A 22,855-nucleotide genomic window follows, 5' to 3' on the forward strand; every position below is an offset into this window, starting at 1 on the left:
GGAGTGCAGAGAGAAGAAATGTACCCCATCTGTAATACACTGTGTAGACTAATATCAGCTCCTTTTCTCTGATATTGCAGTGAGATATCGATCTGGTAAAATTGTCCCATATTGGAGCTGTCTGTTGTGATATTCATCATGCTGTCACCTCTCCCCAGCACCTCCGCGTTATTAGAAACCCGGGTTTGAAGAGGTTGAAGGGTTTTAGTCTCCGAGATGTAGCAAACAATTCATCATGAGAGAGAGAGTGTGAGCGAGAGAGAGAGAAAAGAATTCAGGTGAGGTGATGCTTGGGTAAGATTTATGTCTAGTCAGGCTGTACATTAAGAATTATATCATCAAGCGAGAGGACACCAGCAGCTTCACTGCTATCTGCTGAGTAGGCCTATTTGCTCTCCTGCCAGGCTTAAATGGAGTTTTCTCTATCTCTTATGAAGCTTTTAAGAGAAATCTGAAGTCTCAAGGAATGTAGTATCTCACCCAAACAGAGTTATTTATGAAATGTGCGGCGGCCTGTCGAAAGCAGTTGTCATGTATGTGAGGATTTTAGTGAGCCTGACATTATATTTTGCGCTCCATGCCAGTCACTCATCAGGAATAAAGCCTGTAACTGGTACGTGCCACCTTCAATTTGGCCCACTTCAGGGTGGGACTCTAGTTTGAGTTCTTGTTATTTCCTCTCTTTGCTTGCAGTCAGAGATTCTTCCGGAAGGATCACAGAGATATACACAGACAGAATCCAATTCTTCCATCTCTTGCAGAGGAGTCGGGCTTTGATTTGTCTTTAACTCAGTACAAACGCTCGTCTGGGAATGTGCAGGCTGGGGGCTCCCTCTGAAGTTCTCTCTCTCTCTCTCTCTCTGGGAAGTGTGTGTGCTCGCACGCTAAGCTCTGCTCTGTTAGCCGCGATGTTATTGTTGTAAACAGCATTTAAAGCACAGCTGGCCAAATTGATCAGGGCTTGCGTTGGAGTGAACTTGAGCAGCCGAGAATGGGGCTGCATAAACAGGGCTGCTTGTATCTAAATATGCAAACACTCTCACAGCAGTCGACACTCAGGGGAACAGACACTGTTACTTCTGATGGGGAAACAGTGAGAAACAGGCCCCAGCCCTAACCTTTCCATGTATACAAAGAGAGAGAGAAGACGGGAACATTTTTTCTGATTATGTAAACATTTCTTTTCCTCCCTAGATCATTTTTGGACTCCTCCAAGTATTTACTTTTCATTAATTATTGAAAAAAAAAAATCAGGAAAAAAAAGTGAATAAACAGTAGATAATTTTTGTTTAATGTTTCACACAGGATTCCAATCCTCAGTGCAATTAATGCTAATCACCATGGTCTTCCTGTTTAGTTTGAACTCGGAGTGTGTTTGTGAGTCGTTGCTGTCTCTCTGTCTACATCTTTTGCTCTGTCTCTCTCCCCTCATCCTCTCTCTCTCTCTCTTTTTCTCTGCTTTCTCGTCCTCCTCCATCTCTGCTGTTAGTCACTGTGTCTCCTCGTGTTATGATTACATCACCCTTTCTGTCTGTTGTGTCCATTTAGACCTGAAATTAATCACATCCGACAATCTGGTGGTGCTATTCCCAAAGTTCAAAAGCTTTAGTGGTGAGAGAGTGATATATGGAGAGAGTGAGAGAGATGGAGGGAGAGACAGCGCGAGATGGAGCGCATCAAGCATGTTAGAGGTACTTACCATTTGTAGAGTACAGTATATTAATTGCTTATCGGTTTATGATTTCAGAGTCATTTAGAGTCAATCGAACGCATAATTTTCACAGCTATTGTTCTTTGGGGTTTGTTAATTGTCACCCCACTGGCAGAATTAAAAGCAAATTAAAAGCCTTAACTATTGACTCTATCTGAAGTCACTCTCCACAACAATTTCACAAAACAATGGGGAGGATTAATGAAAATGCAGCTTGATTTCTGTTCTCCAAAGCTTTTGCTATGGGGAACCAATTAACTACCCTTCAGGATGACTTTCACTTCTAACTGCCGGTCTGTTCCACTGCCAGAAACTGGGATTAATTCTCAATTAATCCCTCCACCAGAACAACTCTGCCTTTGTCTGCTGGGGAGGACATGAGCATACAACACTGAGGTTACCCCAAGTCTGTTTGGTGGAGGAACTCCACCCCTCCTAAGATTGATACACCCTGTAGACGAGCTCTTCTCAAGCTGAAAATAAGAGCCATTAAAAGGGAATGGTTGACAATGATTTTTGTTTTAGGATTTTGAGCTTTATTAGCCATGCATATTAATGAGTCAATTAATTCCATTCGTCCTCACGAGTGGTCTGTTTGTTTTTGCCTGACCTTTTATCTTAGATGCGTTCATGCTCCGCTTGGTTTAAGCACTTACTCCATACTGTGTTTCCCATAGCCTCACGTCCAAAAGGGGAGTTTTTATGTGTTTACCACTCAGATTCTCCCCCTCTCTTTTGTTTTCTCTCTGCCACTCTCTCTCTCATCCATCCACCCTCCCCCTCTATCTTTTTCTCGCTCTTTCCCCCTCTGTCAGAATGCCTGCTGGATGTATTCCTCTCTAAATGTGACAGGAAATATGCTATTATAGCATGCAGAATATTTGCCTGATGGGATTTGCAATAAAATTACTACATTTCCCTTCCATTAGGATCACTAAAACCCCTCTCTCTAATTTATGATTACCCTGGCAAAAAGACATGTTATATACATAAAGACTAAAGTAGCCCCCAGTCCACATTTAGCCCGTCCTGCTTTCAAAGTTAGTTGAGAGGACAGGAGAAATAATTGAAAAGTGCAGCTGGACTGTGTACAATCTTGTAAGGGATGCCTAGAAAATGAGATTAATCAGTGCACAGACATTGTGGGGAAAAGTTTGCAGTGAATGCCTGACAGTCGTGCTCTTTCTCTCATTTCAAATGTTGGCAGGCTAGCAGGCAGCTCCAAGGGAAATGCGCTCCTTTCATACTTGAGTAATTGATGAATTGTATGCAATATGCAAATGAGAATCCATAAATCTTATGAATGACAGCTTAATTTATGTGAGCCTTAATGAATGCAGGATTAGATTTTAATTAAATATCCTCAAAGGCACCCTGACTGGGTAAGTTTTTAAAGCCTTGTTTTGAAGACTTGTTTCATATGCATCGCAGTTCATGAAAAAGAGAGATCAGTGAGAGCGGTTAGATGAAATTTCCTCACAGTTTTAAGATAAGACCTGTTCTGTTTTGCTAACCAAAGGCACTCGCAATTAATAAATATTGGAGCAAAATCATATCTACCAATCTCATTTAGGCTTTCCTGGAACTGCTAACTCTCATACATTTGATTAACTGCATTTACTTTAAGCGCTATCTGATTTCTAACATTTGGTACAGTATCTTTTTAATTAAGAGAATCATCCATTAGGCATGGAAAAGTCAACCAATTAGGCTTTCCTCATCAGTTCCCATGATGTAGGAAGTCTGCTTACTCATTATCAGAGTCTGTTAATGTGATACTAAACAATCTAAGACTCTGTAGTTATGGGACATACAATTATGAAATCAGCTTTTAACATTAATGATGCATGGGAATAATCAGCAATTTATCGTGTTTCAGATCTTTTTTAGATTCTATTTCACAGCTGAGAAGCTTCAAACAGCTCTAATAGAATGCGATTACAAGAGTAAGTTCTTTGGAGCTGCTAAGAGTGGTTTTCTCCTGAAGCCTGGCTGCGGTTTCGTGACACAGGCTTGAGGGCAGCGGACAGAGTTCAACTGGCTCCAAGTTTCTCTGCGGCATCGGACGTTGCGATTGGCTCATCCAGCGTGGTGGTAATCAGGTCTGAGCCCAGACACAGACACCAGGAAGGCACCCACTCTCCCAACTACTACTGATCTCAACCCCGCACATTAGTCCACACAGGGATCAGAGCACAGACAGCACTTTAAAAGGGGTTTTAGTGGGATTGATGCTAACTCTCTCCCGCCTTTGATTTCACACCATTTGATCTGTGATATATTGTTCCGTAACAAAGGTTCACAGTTTGCAGGCGGATGCAGCTGTTCCTACCCCTAATAAATAAAAGTGTGTGTGTGTTTTTTTTTTTTTTTCTCGCACTCACAAACTCGCTGTAATCCAGCTATCTAGATCAGATAAGTGCGATGTGGCTACCTGTGCGAGGCTGTGTTTGACAGGTGCAAGGGGAAGCTGATTGAGATAATCCAAGAATAGGTTCAATGCAAATACAGATACAAGATGAGGGTGAGGATAGATGGATGCATGAAAAAGATGGATGAGTGGATATATTCCCATGTATCACGCTGTGACTCTGAGATCATGATCATCACAACCAATAGACTGTCAAGGTCAGCAGGAAATATAAATCATCTTTTTTTTTTTCCTTTTTGTTGAAGGCAACAGATATTCCTGTCACTTTCAGTGGTTCTGTTTTGCCAGATTATTATGGTTATTATTTCACATTTCTATCATCTAGGGCTGCAATTAAGGATTTTTTTCATTAGGAATTAATCTGACAATTATTTTTGAAATAAATTATCAATAGTTTGGTCTATAACTATGACTGATTTTATTTATTTGAATGTCCTAAAGACCAAGGTGGCGTCACCTTAGTCTTTAGAACATTCAAATAAATAAAAGGCTAAAACTCAAAGCTCTTCAGTTCGGAGAAAAGCAATGAATCCTCACATTTAAGAAGCTGGAACCAGAGAATGGTTGACATTTTTCTTTTAAAATTACTAGAAAGATGAATTGATCATTGAAATTAGTTTTATTTTCTTAATGTTTAATATTGTGTATTGTTAAAAAAAAGAAACTTCTTCAGAGGGAAACATGTAAATAATTAAGAAAATAGTTCTTGGTTCCTCATTTGTTATTTTGCATGGACAGTGATGTTATCTGTGCTTCTCTGCTTGCTGACATTATTTAAGGCGGCCGATCATGTATGTAGCCAGGGAACTGTGATCACATTCAAATCAGCTGATAACTAATTACACATGTGTGTTATCACCACAAATCCACAATGGGATATCAGTATTTGTTCATTTTCACTTTGCAGTGTAGTTTCTTTTACTTCCAGACAAAGAAAACAACCTGAAGAGCTTGTTTCTAAAATAACTAATCTCTAGAATTTTCTAGAAAGTTAAATATTTCACTTTTCCTACTCAAGCAGTGCTGTTATCTTATCTGTGGGGATTTTAAATTGGTAGGAATACACTACAGCCATGTTACCCTTGTCTTTCAACAGACATAGTTAACCTCTCAGGGGATTTGTGCGCATATTGTTAAAGAGTTTGATTATACGAAATAAAGAAAAACTATAAACTCAGCATATTCACGGTCTGAGGTCTCTGAATTTCTGTCTGACCTGGCACTTAAAAGGTAAGGAGCTGCTTTGTTTTATCAATAAGACCTTGTTTTCATGGCTGGTCACCACCCCAGCAAACCAATCAATGGGGCATGCTCTGCTATCGCTGTGAGAGAAATGAAAAATAAACCCCAGATAATCCTTCAGTTAAAAGGTTACTCAGGGCGATAAAAGCTATTTTGTTAATTTATTTACTCTCTGCACTGGAGAGATAAAGAAAAGGAACAATTAGGGAATTCTAGGTGAGAGATTTTAAAAGGGCAATGACATTGGGTTAATATTTTATAAGGCCTGATTGGCAGAGACCTGGAGAGGCCTTTTGTTTACACAAGCCCCAGACGGAATGATTCACTCGCTTGTTTTGGCCGACTGGGCGGAAATGGAATAAATATCTTCATCCTTACCTTTTAGAAACGTCAAACAAAAGCCTTAGATAAAAGGTTAATGGCTCAATCATAACCAGCAGGAAATAATATTATGCTCTTTCTCTGCAAACTGGAGTCACTATTGACATAATCAGGTTGAATTCCTAAAGATATCCAACGATGGGAGGAGCAGACGATTTTTTTTTTGTGTGTAACTAAATCCACTAAGGGAGTGTGCTCACTTGGGCTAAACATTACATTTGTGGTTTCAATTGATTTATAACAGATCATAATCACTGCATTAACGTCGTTCTGGGTAATAAGATCTCAGTCACTGCTTCCGTCGACAGAAAAGAGTCTGATAGGGAGATGTCAGAATTCTGCAGCGAGATCTAAAACCGTCCTGATCTCATGTGATATTATACCTCTTATTATACCTATCACCTTGTGTTGGCTTCCTGTAAAACGGGGTGAGAACGTGAATTTAATTATTGTGCTTTTATTGCATTGTAGCGCTGAAATTGGACTCGTGTGGAGTGTATTGTTGGGCCCCATGTAATCTGATTGCCTGTGCAGCGTAGTGTGTTGGATAGTATCAGGTTCCAGCCGACTCTGCTGGGTCAACACACGGCCGGGCCATTAAAGGAAGTCTGGTTCAGGGAAAGTTCACCACTATTTTCTTTTCACCATGGCAGCAAAACAAGAAAGAGAGAATAGATGTGTAACATATTTGTGGCCCCAGCCCAAAGCTGGTGGGGCCTATTTTGTTTCCTTAATTGAAGCCAGAGATATCAGGGCCCTGAATATCTTTAGTACAAATATAAATAAAGCAGGGAATAAGATTCTTTCATGATTGACCTCCAATACAGAAATAATATTGTCCAAATAAGTATGATTTAAAACCCAGAGCTTCTTATTTTCTGAAACATTGTAAAGCGGAGACGAGAAAATGAAAATAAGGTGAGAAAATTCAGAAGAAATAAACAACGGATAAGAAATGAAAAGTACCAGAATTCCAATCATAAATCCAGTTGTACTATCTTTTTTCTGCAATAATGGCCTAGTTTGGAGCAGTTTCTGTGCCAGGCTATTTAGGGATTCAGCATCTGCTGCTTGATAAATAGCCTGGCTCTTTTGTTTGAGGCCAGGTTGAGTTCCTCTCTGGACCCAGCTTATTAGCCTGGATGGCTCTGACCATTGCGGATCTGTTTGGATGTTAGCGTTGTGCCTCAGCTGTAGCGTTTCAAGGAACTAAATTACGTATTGTTTAGGAACATTATGCCAAACTACACGAATCACAAGGCATTGAAAAAACTGAGGAAAATAATCAGTGCACCCCACCTTGATGGTGAAGCCATCTCTGTAAATTTCGACACCCACTCAGTCTTAAGGAAAGGAAAAAAATAACATTCATTTCTGAGAGGCTTTCCTGTTGCTTGGAGGTTCCTCAGTTCAAAGCTCTTTTTCAGTTGGTGTATTGCTTTCATGGCTAGCCAGTGTTATATGCGTGCAGAGAGTAGCTGAAATGTGATCCCTTTAAACACACGGACAGATTCTCTTGCAGCCTATCTAAACTTTCCCTTTACTTAACTGGGTCTTTGTACCTGGGTTCACATCCTTTGACATGATCTAAGGTTCATGTGACATTTTTTTGTCCATTTGAGGTCCTTTTTGCTTTTAGTATTGTTGGTAAAAAGCCTTTTACCCATCACATACCCTCTATTGAGGTCTTTCATAAATAATTCAGCCAGAGTACAAGTGAAAGTGATGACAGCAAAACTGTCTGCGATCTCTCCCTCTCATAAGATCAAAGAGGTGCTTCTATAGAAATAGGAATTACATTTCCAGACATTCGTGGGTTGAGCGGGCACTCATTTCTCTTTCTGCTCCTCTCTCTCTCTCCTTCTCCCTCTCACTGCCCTCTTCTTGCCTTCTGTCATTCGCTCACCCTCTCGTTGCTTCTTTCTATCACTTGTGTGTTTTCCCTACCAAAGGGACACAGTTGAGTGAAGGTCTGCTTTTAGTCCTAAAACCTCCAGAGCTGGTATATGAGAGAGTCAGCACATTCAGACAGATAGAGCGAGTGCACTCTATTAGCAGGACTGAGGTAAATAAACCTCACAAGACACGGCTGAATAAATTCAACTACTAAGGCTGAGTATCTGAACTACAACACTGCATCACCCTGTAGATACTGCCTTTGGGAAATGTAGTGAAACTTACTGTTACACAAACGGCCTCATATACTGTACTGGTTGATAGAGTCCAGAAGTAATCACTGTTTAAAAAAGCTCATCAGTAGGTAGCATTCACTAATTTCATGATTGTGCTGACAATCATTTGCCACATTAAACCTACAAACCTACATACAGTGCAACACATTCGGTGTGATCAGTGACAATAAAGTGATAAAATTCCCTTTAATCATTCACAGACCACAGTATCATGGCAAATGTATAATCATTACTGATATAGATATATTTATGGCGAGAATCCATAACTAAATAAATCACACCTTACTACAAACTTGACAGTGACCCTTTAACAGAAAAATAAGTAACCTGAATGCAGTCCTCTTACAAAGAGAACAGCGGCTCAACACATATCTCCTGGGTTTGATTTCTGGCTCTGTCCTGTCTTTTATGTAAAATGTATCCATGTTTGTTCAGATCTCCTCCCATAGTTTCAGCACACTGCGGAAACCCTTCGGTGTTTTAAAGATGATTAAGCTTAGTTCATACTGGAGAGAACTTAGTATCCTGGTTAAGCTCGAAATGGACTATCGTATGTGAAATAATGTATGAAGCCAATATGTCACCTGTGTCAAGTCACCATAATTCATCTTCAGCTGAGACATCCAGCTCCTTGTTCATAAAGAATATACCTCTATAGGATCTTGGCCCCCTCATTATATGCTCATTGCGTTTTTTTCACCCTGTAGGCTTTTCTTTGTAACTATAAGCCAGCAAAGTAGGTATTGATTGCAACTCGAAGCTGTATTAATAAGTGAATGAGCAAGATGTGTGGAAAGTCAGGGGTGTATCTGCTTTGGAGGCCTTTTCTCCTCCACAGTAAGGTGGCACAGTCATTTATCACGGCTGGATCTGTGCCCCTCGTTTGGTGTAATAAAACTCCCCCATCAGAACCGTCCAACAGGTCTGAATCACTCTGTCACACCACCTTCCAGCTAAGGCACGCATTAAATCAAGCAAGCAGAACATTTCCTAAGGCAGCCATTGCCTTTTAATTTCCTGAAGAACCTTAAAATATCATTCATTACCAGAACTACACATATTTGGTTTTTAAAAGTCTCATAAATCAATAGTGGCCTGACTGCAATAATTATAACAAGTTAACATGTAATTTCCAGGCCGAGGGCCGCGCACTGGATTTTAGCATATGCAAACGAGGCAATTCAAATAGTGTGGGGATATTAATACGGAGGAACAGGTAACGAGGTACGGGTTATGAATTATGCATCAAAAAGTGGTTGATCTTCAATAAAGGAAATGAATTCACCGTGTAATCTAATTAGTTATGGAAGTCTATTATGTTGAGCTGCAGAAAGCAACTGTCCTTGAAAAGAAATTTATTTACAGTACATGTTAGCTCTTTGGAATGGAATTGCATTCTGGAGTGCTCCAAATGTTAACACCCTCCCTCCCCCTCCGCCACCATCACCACCCACACAACCCCACAACCCCTCCTCCCTCTGCCAGTCTCCTCCATGCCTCTCACCTGCGTTCTCCTCCTTCTCTGCCCGGTGTTTTAGCTCCAGACCCGGCCGGCCTCCGAAGAGGACCCAGAGTGTGACATCACCAGAGAACCCCCACATTATGCCCCACTCAGTTCCTGGCCTCATGTCCCCCGGCATGATCCCACCCACAGGTATGGTTTGGTCTTAGTCTGTGCGCTCCGTCGCTGTTGCTAAGGCTCTGATTCACTCTGTCTGGGTCTCTTCTATCTCCCTCTTTCTATCTGTCACACATACACACACACACATACACACACACACCCACACACACTCATACATACACACACAAAGCCTCCCTACGAGTGGCCTCCCTGCAGCTTGTCCTCGAAATGGCAACCAGTCCAAAGTGACACATGCACCCAACCACCAGACACCAGCCGCTCACTCGTTTACCAAAAACAGATCGTCTGCTCAACCCCCGGAAACCAAAAGGGGGAGAATAAATTGGAGTGGAGATCTTTTCTCTCAGATTATTCCAGTAGATGTTGCATTTTGCCTTGAGTGCATTCTAATTAGTGCGATTAAATCCACTCCACTGGTATATGTACATAGGCAGTAGTGATGCTAAAGCAAGCTTATCGCCACAAGAATCAACAACAACCATTTGTGCCCTAACTTACCCCTGGGCCAAGTCTTATTGCAACTAATGCTTTTGTTCTATTTGTGGCTGGCTTCATTGTGACTGCTTTGATGTTGGTGGCTGTAAGTGCTCTGATTTGCATATTTTGCTCTCCTTTTTGATATGTATTTAATGATATTGTACTGTCGAAAGGAGCTCTTTGAATGCTCGCTCGGCATACTGTACACATTGTATTTAACCAACTATTAACTGTAGTTCTTTACAAAGAGATGAAACACCACAGCTGATTTTCCATTGTGAGCTTCGATGTATAGCAATTTTAGCACAGTAGTAATTATCTTACCTCACACATTATTTGCATCTTTGTGAAAACGGTCTCATGTGTTGTTGTTTTTCATTTGGCAAAGCAGCGTCTGTGAGGTGTTTGAAATTCTGTATAACACATAGATCGGGCCGTCCTTATGATTTAGCACAATGGAGGCTCACAGGCTAGTGCTTTGAACTCTGGGAATAGAATGAGGTCACTGGCTATCTGCGCTGTCGTATAGAAAGCCAACTTAAAGGCCGAAGTGAACACAGAGGAGGACAAAGTTGAGAAAGACCCGTGTTATTTAGTGGAACATAAAGCAACAGAAAAGCCTTTTGATATCATCCCCTTTAAGCCCAGCGGGACTCTATGATCTTGACATTTAGTCAGGGTATTCAGGGGGGCAGAGATAAAGTAATTGAGGTTTTTGGTCTTCTCATAACCGCCTTAAGCCTCCTAACTGTGGCGAGACAGAACTTTTCCATCAATTTCTGTGTTATAATTAAACCACTTATTGTTTTGATGATAGTATTAAGCATTAAACGTCAAGGAAGTTACAGATTTTGACAGATTAATAATGAAGTATAATTGACCACACAGAAGTTAGCATCTAAGTAGGCGACTAATTGATCTCCCTGTCATGTCCAAATGTACTGATTGATGATAAAAAAGCAACATTGAGAAACTGTCTTAAATAGTTACACTATCATGTCATGTCAGATTAGTTCATTTTGCAGATGAGTTAGCGCCCGCACGCGCAGACGGAAAATGGGCCGAGGGCTTCACCAATTCGCCAAGACGCCACAAAAAAAACAACAACAAAAAAAAACCCATTGCACACTTTCATTTGGGCTACAGAGAAAGGGCAAAACACTCCATGAAATGTTTTGTTCACAGTAGAATGTCAATTCTCTGCTGGTGTTACATGAGCAAATGTGCGATGCTGGGGCTTCTCCCCCAGCCCTTCATCACTCAGGAGTGGTTGACTCAAGTTTGGCAAAAAGTAAAAAAGAAATACAATTATCTTCTAGCTGTGTAAGGGAGGAGGAACTGACAGAACCAATGCATAATTTTTCACTTCCTCCTGTTTTAGGGAATTTTGTTTGCTGAGATTTCATCATGCAAACCATGATCAGCAAATGTTTTTTTTTTTTGTTATTAGACATTGAGATTAGACATAGACTCAGATCACATCAGATTAAAATCAATGACCATATTCAAGGCAGTGGAAAGACGTCTTCTTCGTGCTCTTAACAGGACCAGAGAAGCCAATGTGAAACACATTGTTAACATATGTATCTTTGCCCTTGACACCAGTTCCATTTAGAAAAGGACATCTTAATATGCTTAGGTTTCCATTTAAGGAAATACCCTCATATGTGTGTGAAAGCACATGTGTAAGTGTGAGTGTCTGAATGCGTGCATGCTAGCGTTCATGCCTGAGGGGGGGTGGGGGTTGTTGGGTGGAAGGGGGGCGGGGGGGTGGTTTGCTCTGGAGCCTTTCCAGTTGCTGATGCATTACAGGCAGATTGGCCCTCAAATCGGATTATTTGCTGTGGACTGACACCACACTGAGATGACATCTCCTTTAAAGTGGAGAGGGCCTCCACTCACACTCTGGCCACTACTTAAGCAGCAGCTTCAATATAATTCATTTATGTCCTGGATATGGCTTCAACCTTTTGAATAACGCAAGAGTACTGCATTTACCATTAGAGAAATGAATGTCACCTGCATTTTACCAGGGTGCATCCTGTACTTTACCGATAAAAACAATATTTTCTAATGCTAGACGGCTCTGCCTTTCTGCACAAGTATGTGTGTAGATACCAGTGCCTCAGAGAGCCGCTTCTTACAAGCAGGTGGAGACATTTTGTAATATTTATGTTCTTTTGATGTACAATTAGCACGTCAGCTTCTAGAGTGGATCATCTAATCTGGTGCCACTTCAAGCTGCTTTAAAATAGATCCAGTATGCACCAGGTAATTTAGTGTCAGTTCTTTGTGCCTTTACCCCTCCTCTATCAGTTCTCTGCTTGTCATAAGGTTAGCGCGCTCTGTAATTGATACTAAATTTGTCATGATGTGGATAGCACAGTTCAAGTGGTGCAGCGTACCTAAGAGTCGCATTGTTCCCAACCCCAGTTTGTCATTGCTGTGCTGCCACCAGTCCATGCATTAAATTAGGCGGCCATGCTCATTGACATGGAGTGTCTCTTCTCTACTTATCCTGCTTGCCTGATAAATAAAGTGTGTTTTCATCGTTGCCCATGGTGCAGTCCCAAACAGAAACACAGCAGAAACGCAACAGATAAGCTGTGGTTCTGTTTTCTTTTTTTATTTTATCACTGCTAGAGAAAGTCATAAAAGTCAGTCTTTTGTGTACTGATGTGAAGTTAATCTGATTTTAATTTAATTATACGAGTTAGTTGCGGAGGGCACAGGCATTGGGGTGTTTGTTGTAAGAATGTTCTGACACTGGCGCAGGTATGGGGCAGCTAGCATGTTAATTAATGATGAAGATCCTGACAATATGCAGAGGCATGACAGCGTTAAGCCAGTCGGCTGCTGCTTCCTTTGCATATTAATAGATCCTTCATTATTATTTAATATGACAGCTGCTCCAAGGGCTACCATCAGACCTTGTCTCTGTTATTTGCTGTTTTGTGCTCCCCATGTGACAGTGCCATGCTATTCTCTATTTGTTGAAATCTTCCCTTTTTCCGCTCGCTGACTGGTGTGGCTCTCTACATGCGGCCGCGATGCGCTGTTTGTTTTGTGCTCAGGAGGATTCTGACCGTGTGTCTATATGAGAGAAAGTGTCTGAATCTAAAGGTGACTTTGAAAGAATATATGAGGCTGGATTGTTTTGTTTGCATAGTAATGAATGCAGATTAGCGCTGAGTGGGATTGGTCTTGTTGACGTTTAGACTTCTAGTGGCTTAATAGACTTGTTGCTGGGCGCCAGCATCTCCCAGGCTACCTCATCACATCCACTGTATTGAGGTGTGTGTTATGTGGATATGACAATTGATCTGTTGAAATGAAACAATTATCAGAACAAAGACTTCGATTCATGTAGTTTATCACTTAGTCAAACACGGGGTGGAGGTCTTAGCAGACTGACAAATGAAAAACAGAAAAGTGATCATTTCTCATTAATACAAATCCATTTCTTATCTTTTGTGTACTTATTAAACATTTAATCAAAACGTGTTGCTTTCTTCTGCGAGGATTCATTTACCTTTTTCCTTTGTTTGATTTTTTAATTTTTTTTACTCCAGTCCAGAAATGTTGAGGACACACAGGCTGCAGTGCAATAAACCACAGTGTTCTCACAGCCAAAGTTAGAGAGCATCTGAGAGCACCACTGCGGCACTCCTTTGAGCGGCACCTGATTTGTGGGGGGAATTTATCACACAAACAGCCCAGAGGTGATTTCAATATTTACTCGGCAGTCTGTTCTGCATACGTCTCATTTGGAAAACAGTTGACTCTTGCCCATTATACACAAATGAAGGCTGACCTTCAGACTGGGCAGAGGCCACATTCATTATGTGGAAAAGTATCACCTTCTTATGAGGCAATGCCCCCCTCCCCTCCCCTCCTCTGCCTATGCATATGGAACAGCAGCCAGGGCCCATTGCAAACGAGAGGGCCCTCGTTGACATGATGTATACTGTACGTCAATATGGTACTGATGTATTTTAAGATGCAAACAAGGCTTTAAATTATATGCACCTCCATGTCAGTGGCTCAGAGTGACTCTCGCCATCTGCCTATCAGCTGGGGATGAGAGGAGAGAGGGTGCCCGGGCTGGTATGTTCTTGTGTGCGTGTTTGTCAGTGTGCGTCTGTGCCTCTGCGTGCACATGCTTGCATGTATCTATTAAAGCCACATGTTTGATTTCTACCTCTCCTTGTACTTGTGTCTCCCCTCAACTGCATGGCTAATAGTCACTCTTGAGTCCCATCATGAAGACGTGACAGCTTAGAGATGATAAACGCAGACTTTGCCTTGTTCTGCATCAAACGTAAGACAAACCTGCATATCAAGTATAAGCAGCCTCTGTGAAAGGGCAGGTGATATACCGTATTGTGGATATGAGTGATTCCACTAATAGGTACATATCTTTTTCTCGCCATGCAGCTTTGATTTTGTTGCTAGGGTTGGCAAGAAGAGTCGTGGGACTCTCCTGAGACACGCCAGGCCTAGAGGAGCTTTACCACTATCTGTCCCTGCTGTTTGAGACCAGCCTCATGAATAAAGATTTCAGTCACGTTCAACACACCAGAACCCTGGAAGTACCACAATGACAAACCAGTGCTTTATGATCTCTGCAGTGTGCTAAGCATATGTATGTCTATAATCTCAGACTTACTATATCAGTCATATAAAGTCTGTTTTGATCGAGTTGGACGACCATGTAAAATATTGCTATTGCAGTACATATTCAGAGATGGCAGTGGATATGTGAATGATTACATAAAATGTGATGTCAATAGTCATTTAGTCGGCTCAAGAAAACAGCAGCGCTCAGCCGGAGAAGAGTCCATGGAAATTCTCAAAAATATTTGACATGTCAGAAATTGATAGAAAATGAGGAAGTGATTTGCATATTAAAGAATGTGTTGCAATATTTGTTGCATTGTGTAAAACAGTACAAACACTTGTGCAGGCTAATGCAAGAGCGCAGAGAAAAGACTATTTCTATAGTTTTTCCTGTTTTTGAGTTTATATGGGCAGTTAAATATACTAGTCTTAAATATGATATATGACAATATGATAAAAGCTATTCTCAGTTTTTTGTGATTTTTCTTTTATGCCCAATCTCATTTCCACTTAACAAAAATTTAGAGGTCGTGATGCCAAATGCCTCATTATTTTCCCACCTCAAAAGTCCTGAAAATGTTTGGAATGCAATAGAAACACAGTGATTTCTCCTTTATTATTATGGCTCATGCTCCTTTGTTAATTTTCATACATGGCCCTCTTAAGTACTGAATAAACTCAAAGCCACTTTCAAGTATTAAAGAATAAAATACTTGAACCCATGGTACATTGTTTACAGTTTTCGATTCTGTGTGGTGACTGGCCTTGACTTTCAGAAGAACCCTCTTACTATGAAGTACTACAGTATATAGCTGTGAAGAATTTGAATACCAATGTCAGGCGTTATTCGGGGTGATTTGGATCTGATGAATGCATTAGAAATACCCTCGCTAAGAGGTCTCAAGATACAGTTCTCGCTCTGTACTTGTTTACGTTTAACCTTCCTCACTTCCTGTTTCACTTTTTCTCTCCCCGAACCCTCCTGTGTCACACTGTGTCACCATACCTCCATTATACACAGACATACTTTGTGTATTATAAGTTGGACACACAAAATGCTGGCGTAATGCTATCTTGACTGCATCTATTCCCATCAAGATAGAAATACATCAATATAGTGGCGAGGAATGCCAGAGTTGGCGAAACATTCATAAAGATCATATGCTGCCACACACACAGGGATCCATCCCATCAGCATGATAACCTGCTGTGAAGATATCCCCTGTCAGAAGATGAAAAACCAAGCCATGATCTCATAGGCGCTTATTCCGCACAGTGTATAAAATTATTCATTGTTTTATTATTTCAAAATTCCTTTTTCACTGGTTTTTTTTCCACCAGGGCAGGTTTCTGAAAGGTTTTGCAGGTGCAGTGGCTCAGCCCCAGCAGACATGTAGCGGTCTGTAAGTGCTCTGTCTCCTCTGCCTCCTTTCTCCAGGCCTGACAGCAGCGGCGGCAGCAGCTGCCAACGCAGCCATCGCAGAGGCCATGAAGGTCAAGAAGATCAAGCTGGAGGCGATGAGCAGCTACCACGGCAACGCCAACCACCATGGGGCCGACGGAGAGAATGGAGACCTCAGCTCCAGCGTTGGTGAGGATGCCCTTCACACTCACACGCACACACGCGCCCGCGCGCACACACACACACACACACGGTCACAAACACACCCATACTCTCATAAATGCTTGCTGCAAACTAATGTTTGTGCCTGAGCAGGCAAAGACACAAACACACACATTAAGAATTACATGCTTGTCACCATTTCACCTCACAGTGAGAGACCTCATTTCTCTTCCATTACCACACAATCATCTGTGTACTATTTTAATAATATTATAATGCCTTTAATATGTTTAAACATTAACAGTATGATCTGCATCTCACTCAAGGAATGTCTACTAATTGAGACTGATGCAGATTTGCTGATGACAGTCCTGATGTTTCAAGAAAATCCTGAGTCTTTATTTAGAATTTGTTTGTAGAATAACTATTTTCACGTTATGACCTAAATTTATCAAGTTTCTTTGCACCATGTAAGAGTAGAATTACAAGTTACACCTACAAGAAACTGGCAACCACTTATAACGAAATGCTAGGGTGTATCATAAAGTGAATTTATTTTCAGGGCTCTCACAAATATTGAATGATTAAATTTGCATCTCTACCTGCAACTGCTTCAAAATATGCACAATAACTGAAAATCCCAGCTGTGATTTTTGAAGAAATTTTTAATCCTGTCTGAAAATGACGAGTTTGCAGAAGACTGAATTTCCAATCAGTCAAACTTTAGTTTTAACATTTTATGTAACTTTAAAGTTTCTGTAACACGACCTGTAGCAGAAGAAAGCCATCACATTTTGCAGCTTTGCTGAGAGTGACTGTGTGCAGCTTTCACCTACAAGAAATTGGTGACCACTTATTGGAATATGGTGGGATATATCATAAAATGAATACAAAATGTATATGCATATATGTAATGACATTAATAAGGCTGAAATGCATGTGTAATATTCTGATGAATTCATCTAGAGCCAATGCAAGGTTCAACACTCATCCCCTGTTCTGAGACCCACTGCCTGACTGTCGACCAAATTTTAATAGTAGTTTTTCAGATGCTGTTTGATTAACAGCCAAACACATGTACAGGAATCAAAAACAAAAACATATTGGCCAGAGGTAATAACTGTTCCTATACATACAGCTTGACACTATCTTCACTATGCTGCTATTTTGTTTGATAAATGGTAAAATGTTGTTTTTATTCAGATTGTATGTGCTGTAAGTCTTGTTTTCTCTTGAAATGTTGCACTTTTGTGTTAGAAGGAAAAAAAAAATTCTTAATAGCTTAAGTGAAACTGTGAACTGTTTCCCTAAGCTATCAGCTTTTAACAAGGTCTAATTGAATTGCTGTGAGAGCACTGTTTTTTTCACTGTGTGCCATTTCAATTAATTATTAGCCCTAAAATGCAGAAGGATTTTTGTAATATCACACAGAACCACTTAGTGTATTAAAGAGAAAGATAATGTATGTTAGTGCGGATTCATGAGCCCATTCCAAATTATAGTCCAAATGTAATCCCTGTAGCTTTGGTTGCTAAATGGAGGTTTTGATTCATTTACAGTAATAAATGGCTCAACTCCTGAATACATTTCAACAGTAATGCTTGACACCATGGAGCTTATGGTGTGCGGGATGAAAACAGGATGTGTTTCTAAGCAGATTTAACAATGCAAAATGCATAAAGTGTGAGGTCATCACTCTGAGAGAATGGAGTGTGTAAAAAAGAGAATACGAGCATACGAGGTCACGGAAATAAAGATAAATGTGAGTACCAACTGCAAGGCTATGGCAATGGAGCTAATAAGAAACTGTTTTATCTTTTTACAATTTAAATTGTAACCTTGAGCCCACAGCCAGCCACACAGGCTCCCGGTAGAATCATAATTCTGGCAAGGGGTAGCAGCTCTAGGTGTGGGTGCATGGGCCACAGCATTAGCTCTCTGAGTGAAATATATGGCAGTGACGCCTCTCGGCCCCATCCACAATCAATTGGATTCTTTTCCTTTAATATTTACTCGCAGCGATGAGATGCTCGTCTGCATGGTGATGAACAGTCTGCCACTGGCGTTTGAAGGTGACCTGTCAGTGAGTATGGACAAATCTCTCGCTCGCAGAAATGTAGAAAATAAATCATTAGGGGCAGGCAGTCAGACAGGGGCCTCTCTCTCTCCCTCACTCTCCGCGGATTTAAATCAGCTCAGATTTATGATTTGAATTAATGCTTCGTTTGGTCAAAGGAATGGTTGCAGAGACAAATGATGTTTGGTACTGAAACCATCCTAATATTGATTACTGGGTGTCGCAGCAATCTCTTGTTTATATCAAGCACTCTCCTGTGACAGGGTGGCCACCAGGAGTCATCCTGATAATACGCTGGAGAAATATGGCCCGCTCTGCACTGCAGGGCCATGAAACACAGCTAGCAGTATGCTGTCTTCTTCATCTAGCCCCTAGCTTCCACTCACATGTTTATTTTTAATGGAAGCATTTTGTGAATTTGCAAAAATATGAACAGGCTTAAAAGAAAGCATGATTACAAGGTTATTTAACATTCCAAAAGTGTCTCACTCCAGCCTGTTTTCATGGACTATTTTGGACTGTGAATGCCTAATATGTCCAGCTCTCAAGCCTATTATCCAATCGCAATCTAAACTTATAAATCACTTGACTGATACAGCGTGGAGTGGGCAGAAGGAGAACTGTATTTGGCTGTAGCTTTGTTGGGACTGGACCGGCTGTGGTTCATAGCACCGCCTGGGGTATGACCTCATGCTGTTTTTAACAGACTCAGGCCACAGCTGCTCTCAGGAAATGGACTGGAGTTTTTATAATCATCCAGCTTAAACTAAGACTTACACAAACGGATGTGTTTACTTACACAAATTATGGTACCAACCATGATAGGAATTGATATGATAATGAGCATGCATCTGATAATACCACTAAGGACATAGAACCATTTAATCAGACAGAGCTACTACATAAACCCTTTGAAAAAAAAAAAAAAAAAAACCCTCCTCGGGTTAAAATACAGGTGCCTCATCTCAGTGTTTGTCTGAAGCATATCTTGTGTTGTGAAGTGCTTAAAGCAAAGCACCGCAGAGACAGCCAGTGAAGGACACTCTGTTCTGTTTGTAGAGTTGGATTGCCCGTCGCTGTCTTTGTGTTGATGTAAACTGAACAGGCTAATGTTTCTCCCTCGCATTAAATATTCATCACAATTAGACCTTCCTGTTTGCATCAATGTTATTAATTATAAGGAGAAAAACAGCCAGTTCAACTCTCAGCTAAATAACCAAACATCCTGAATGAGAGGAGAGAAGGGAAACAGGTGTTTTTGTACTATATGAGGGGGACACAGATGAAAAGATGGACATATAGTGACATAGAAATGTACAGAGACAGAATGAGAGGTGTGTGGGGGCGTCCTCTTTTGATTTTTTTTTTTTTTTTTTTTTTACACTCTTTAGTTGGGCAGACAGGGCCCTCTCAAAGCACAATGTGGATTGTTCCTGCGCCTCTCAGGAAATGCCACAATTACAGATCACAAACCAAGCAAAACACGTGTGGCGCAGGGCCTTGAGGGGGATAAACAGCCCGCCATTCCTTCCCAGTGCACTGACCCCAGCCACAACCTTCATTACTGGGAGAGAAAATATTGTCAGCTGCCCACTAACAAACACCTGCCAATTTCAAGGGAAGGAATTGCTTTTTTCAGCTGCAGAAGGAAAATAAAGTGTTTCTTAGAGCCTTAGAAAAAGAGTGGGAAGAAAGGATAAGGCAGCATTCACCCCTGTCCTCTTTTCCCTGTCTCGTTTTTACTCTGTCTCACTTACTTCGCTGTGTTTCACCCTCCGTCTCTCTTTGGCCACTGGGTGCTGCCCTGCCACTCATCTGACTCCTCACCACACAACTCTAATGGAGCTGAAATCTTGTTTGTAATTAGATATGGGAATTCCATTGTCATCAGCCAGATGATGCCACAACATGCCAACCGAACAACTCGCCGACGGACAGCTCTGCAGGAAAAGAAGACGTGCACTAACACTAACGATCAGACGTTACTGCACATTTTAAATCTAAATCCTGATAACTAAACAGCGACATTCTGCAGCACTACTTCCAAAAACCTGAAAGCCCTTTGTCTCGCATCTGTGGCTTCAGTCCAGGCTGCCCGCGCCCAACAGGGAGCGGGGAGCCACATGCTAGGCTGAGGCTGGACGGGTGGTGACAGGTACCTGGAGTGTTGCCTGACTGAGAGTTGAGAGGAAGAGGTTCAGGGTGAGATGATGAGGAAGCATCATTCTCTCTTCCCAGGGTCATCAGGCTAATTTCTGCGAGCCCCACCCTCACGCTTGCATGTTTGCATGTGTGTGTATGTGTGCCTGTGTACGTGAGAGTGTGTGTGTGTGTGTGTGCATGCTCGCGTGAGAGAGAATGAGGGGGCCTTGGCCCCTGAGAGCGCTCTGTGAGGAGACCACAGCTGTACACTCCCAGCAGCTAATTGGTCCTTATCTAGCTGTCCCATTCATCTTCATTTTTTACCAATTACTGAGCATTATCTGTGTTCTCAGTTGGGTATGGGACTTAATCCTTTTTGGTTAAGCTGGTGCTACAGCTTGCAAATTTCAAATGGAGGAGGGGGGTGGGGGGGGGGGGGGGGGGGGGGGGGGGTGGAGGGGAAGGGGAGGGGGGCAAAAGTCATAGCAAAAACAAACTAAAACTTCCCATCATCCCTCACTGACAGGAAACAATCAATAAACAATGACATCACACAAAGGAGAGAGGAAAAAATGGAAGAGATCAATTATTGGCGTTATAATTCAAGTCCTTGTTTGCAAACGTTGCAGCCTCATTGATTAGGCTGGTCTTGTTGCACTCACCATTATTGACTTGTTAAAACCATATTTTCTCATCATCAGTGGTTTTGCGTTCGCGGTCACACACATAACAACGCTTTAAGGGGCGTCATTAATTATTCAAGATGTATTCATTTTAAAGCACAGCGAGCCCAAATCATCTTGTTTACTCTACAAACAATACATGTATAGTACATTGCTCATCCAGAAGGTACATCAAGACGCTGCAATCTGGGACAGTTAGCCTTAATTTTCTGAGATCAATGCATAACTAGGCTCCTCTCTATATGGGGTCTGTGCTTGGCCATGCTGCAGAGCTGAGTGGAGTCAGCCTGGAGACCATGCACTAATTACTGGAGTGTTTACTGCTCTGCTGGATAGCATTTGTACCATTTTGGATCATATCAGTGTGTAAATGTGATTTGTGCTAGACCGATAAATAAGACATTAAGATGACAGTGTGTATGAATGAAATTGCAGTGGAAAAAATGACAGTCATCAATTATAGAATAAACGCAAGTCTAATATGAATAAAATGAACAGCCCCGCAAGTACGTATACTTACAGAACATGGAGGCATGCATGTCAGCAAACGCAGACAGTCAAGCACGCAAAAGCAGGACACATATAGAGACACTGCTTCTGCACTTTGATAGGGATCTGTTTGGTCACACTCTCTGTGCCAGCTGTCAGCCCAGCTCCACTGCGGCGATTTAATTAGTCTGTTTATGTCCTTTCTAATAATAAAGCTCTCTGGGTGGAAGGACACATCCAACTAGCTAGCTGCGCTCTCCAACCTGCTAGCTGCACTAGTGCTGGTGGCCCAGCGCAGCTAAATGTGGGCCATGATGGAGGATGGTGGCTACTTCCTGCTCCTCTAGACAGAACATTGGCCCTCAGGCTCAGATCTAGTATCACCCCCTACTCAATCCTAACCTTAACCATTAGGGGATAAAGCACATACTGACCTGATATGAGTGTCTAGGGGCAACTTCATCCATCTTCCTCTCTAGCTCTCTTGTGGGAGCCTTTGTCAGCCGAAGCTCTTGAGAGAGACTAGATTGTAGCCATAGGCTGAATAGAATTCATTTCACGAACATACAACACCTCTTTCACTGTAACACATTATTGTCTTGTCTGATTTATACCATTACAACGTGGTTTGCTTTGATTTTCTTTCATGTGATATCAAGGCTGAAGTGGACAAAATAGGGTCCATTTAAGGTGCCAGTGTTTGGGATAAAGGGGCGTAGTGGTGGTAACTGAGTCAGACACACTGAGCTAGACAGAGAGTAGCAGAGCAGACAGACAGCCAGCCTTCCAGCCTGAGTGAAGAGCTTGATGGGTCTCTGTCTCTCTCTTGGGCTTTAGCCCTCACCATCTCTCTATTAGTCTGCCAGGCTCATGGGAGCCAGGTGACAGATAAGTGAAGAACGACACACACATTTTAATAGACATTTCAAAAGATAAACCTGATAATGATTTCTCTTTTTAATGAAGTCTAATGTCCTCGTTCTAATTCCAGTTGCGTCGGCTGTTAAGCATCAGCGTAATACTTGAATATGCATGATTGGGAAATTGTGAGGCACACTGATGTAGCTACAAAATACACGAACGCAGACAACTGCAGAAATAGATTGCAATAACTGGGGGAATTGATTAAACATTATTTCCGTAATGATCCATATCAAGTTCTATCATCTTTGAGTGGCAGCAGAGTTACGGCGTTATAGAGACG

General features: G+C 41.5%; 1 protein-coding gene across 6 annotated transcripts in view; it reads left to right on the forward strand.

Moving 5' to 3' along the window:
- Positions 1-22,855, forward strand: part of dachd (dachshund d) — a 92,085-nt gene that overhangs the window by 37,911 nt on the left and 31,319 nt on the right. For all 6 annotated transcript variants that reach the window (XM_071479374.1, XM_071479393.1, XM_071479365.1 and 3 more), the window contains exons 2-3: positions 9,496-9,611; positions 16,135-16,287. In XM_071479374.1, the coding sequence (XP_071335475.1) occupies positions 9,496-9,611; positions 16,135-16,287 (269 nt within the window). The remainder of the gene's footprint in view (positions 1-9,495; positions 9,612-16,134; positions 16,288-22,855) is intronic.

Source organism: Trachinotus anak, unplaced genomic scaffold, assembly GCF_046630095.1.
Source record: "Trachinotus anak isolate AG129_WGS33_773 ecotype Australia unplaced genomic scaffold, CSIRO_AGI_Tana_v1 ptg000001l, whole genome shotgun sequence".
In the NCBI taxonomy this organism is placed as follows: Eukaryota; Metazoa; Chordata; class Actinopteri; order Carangiformes; family Carangidae; genus Trachinotus; species Trachinotus anak.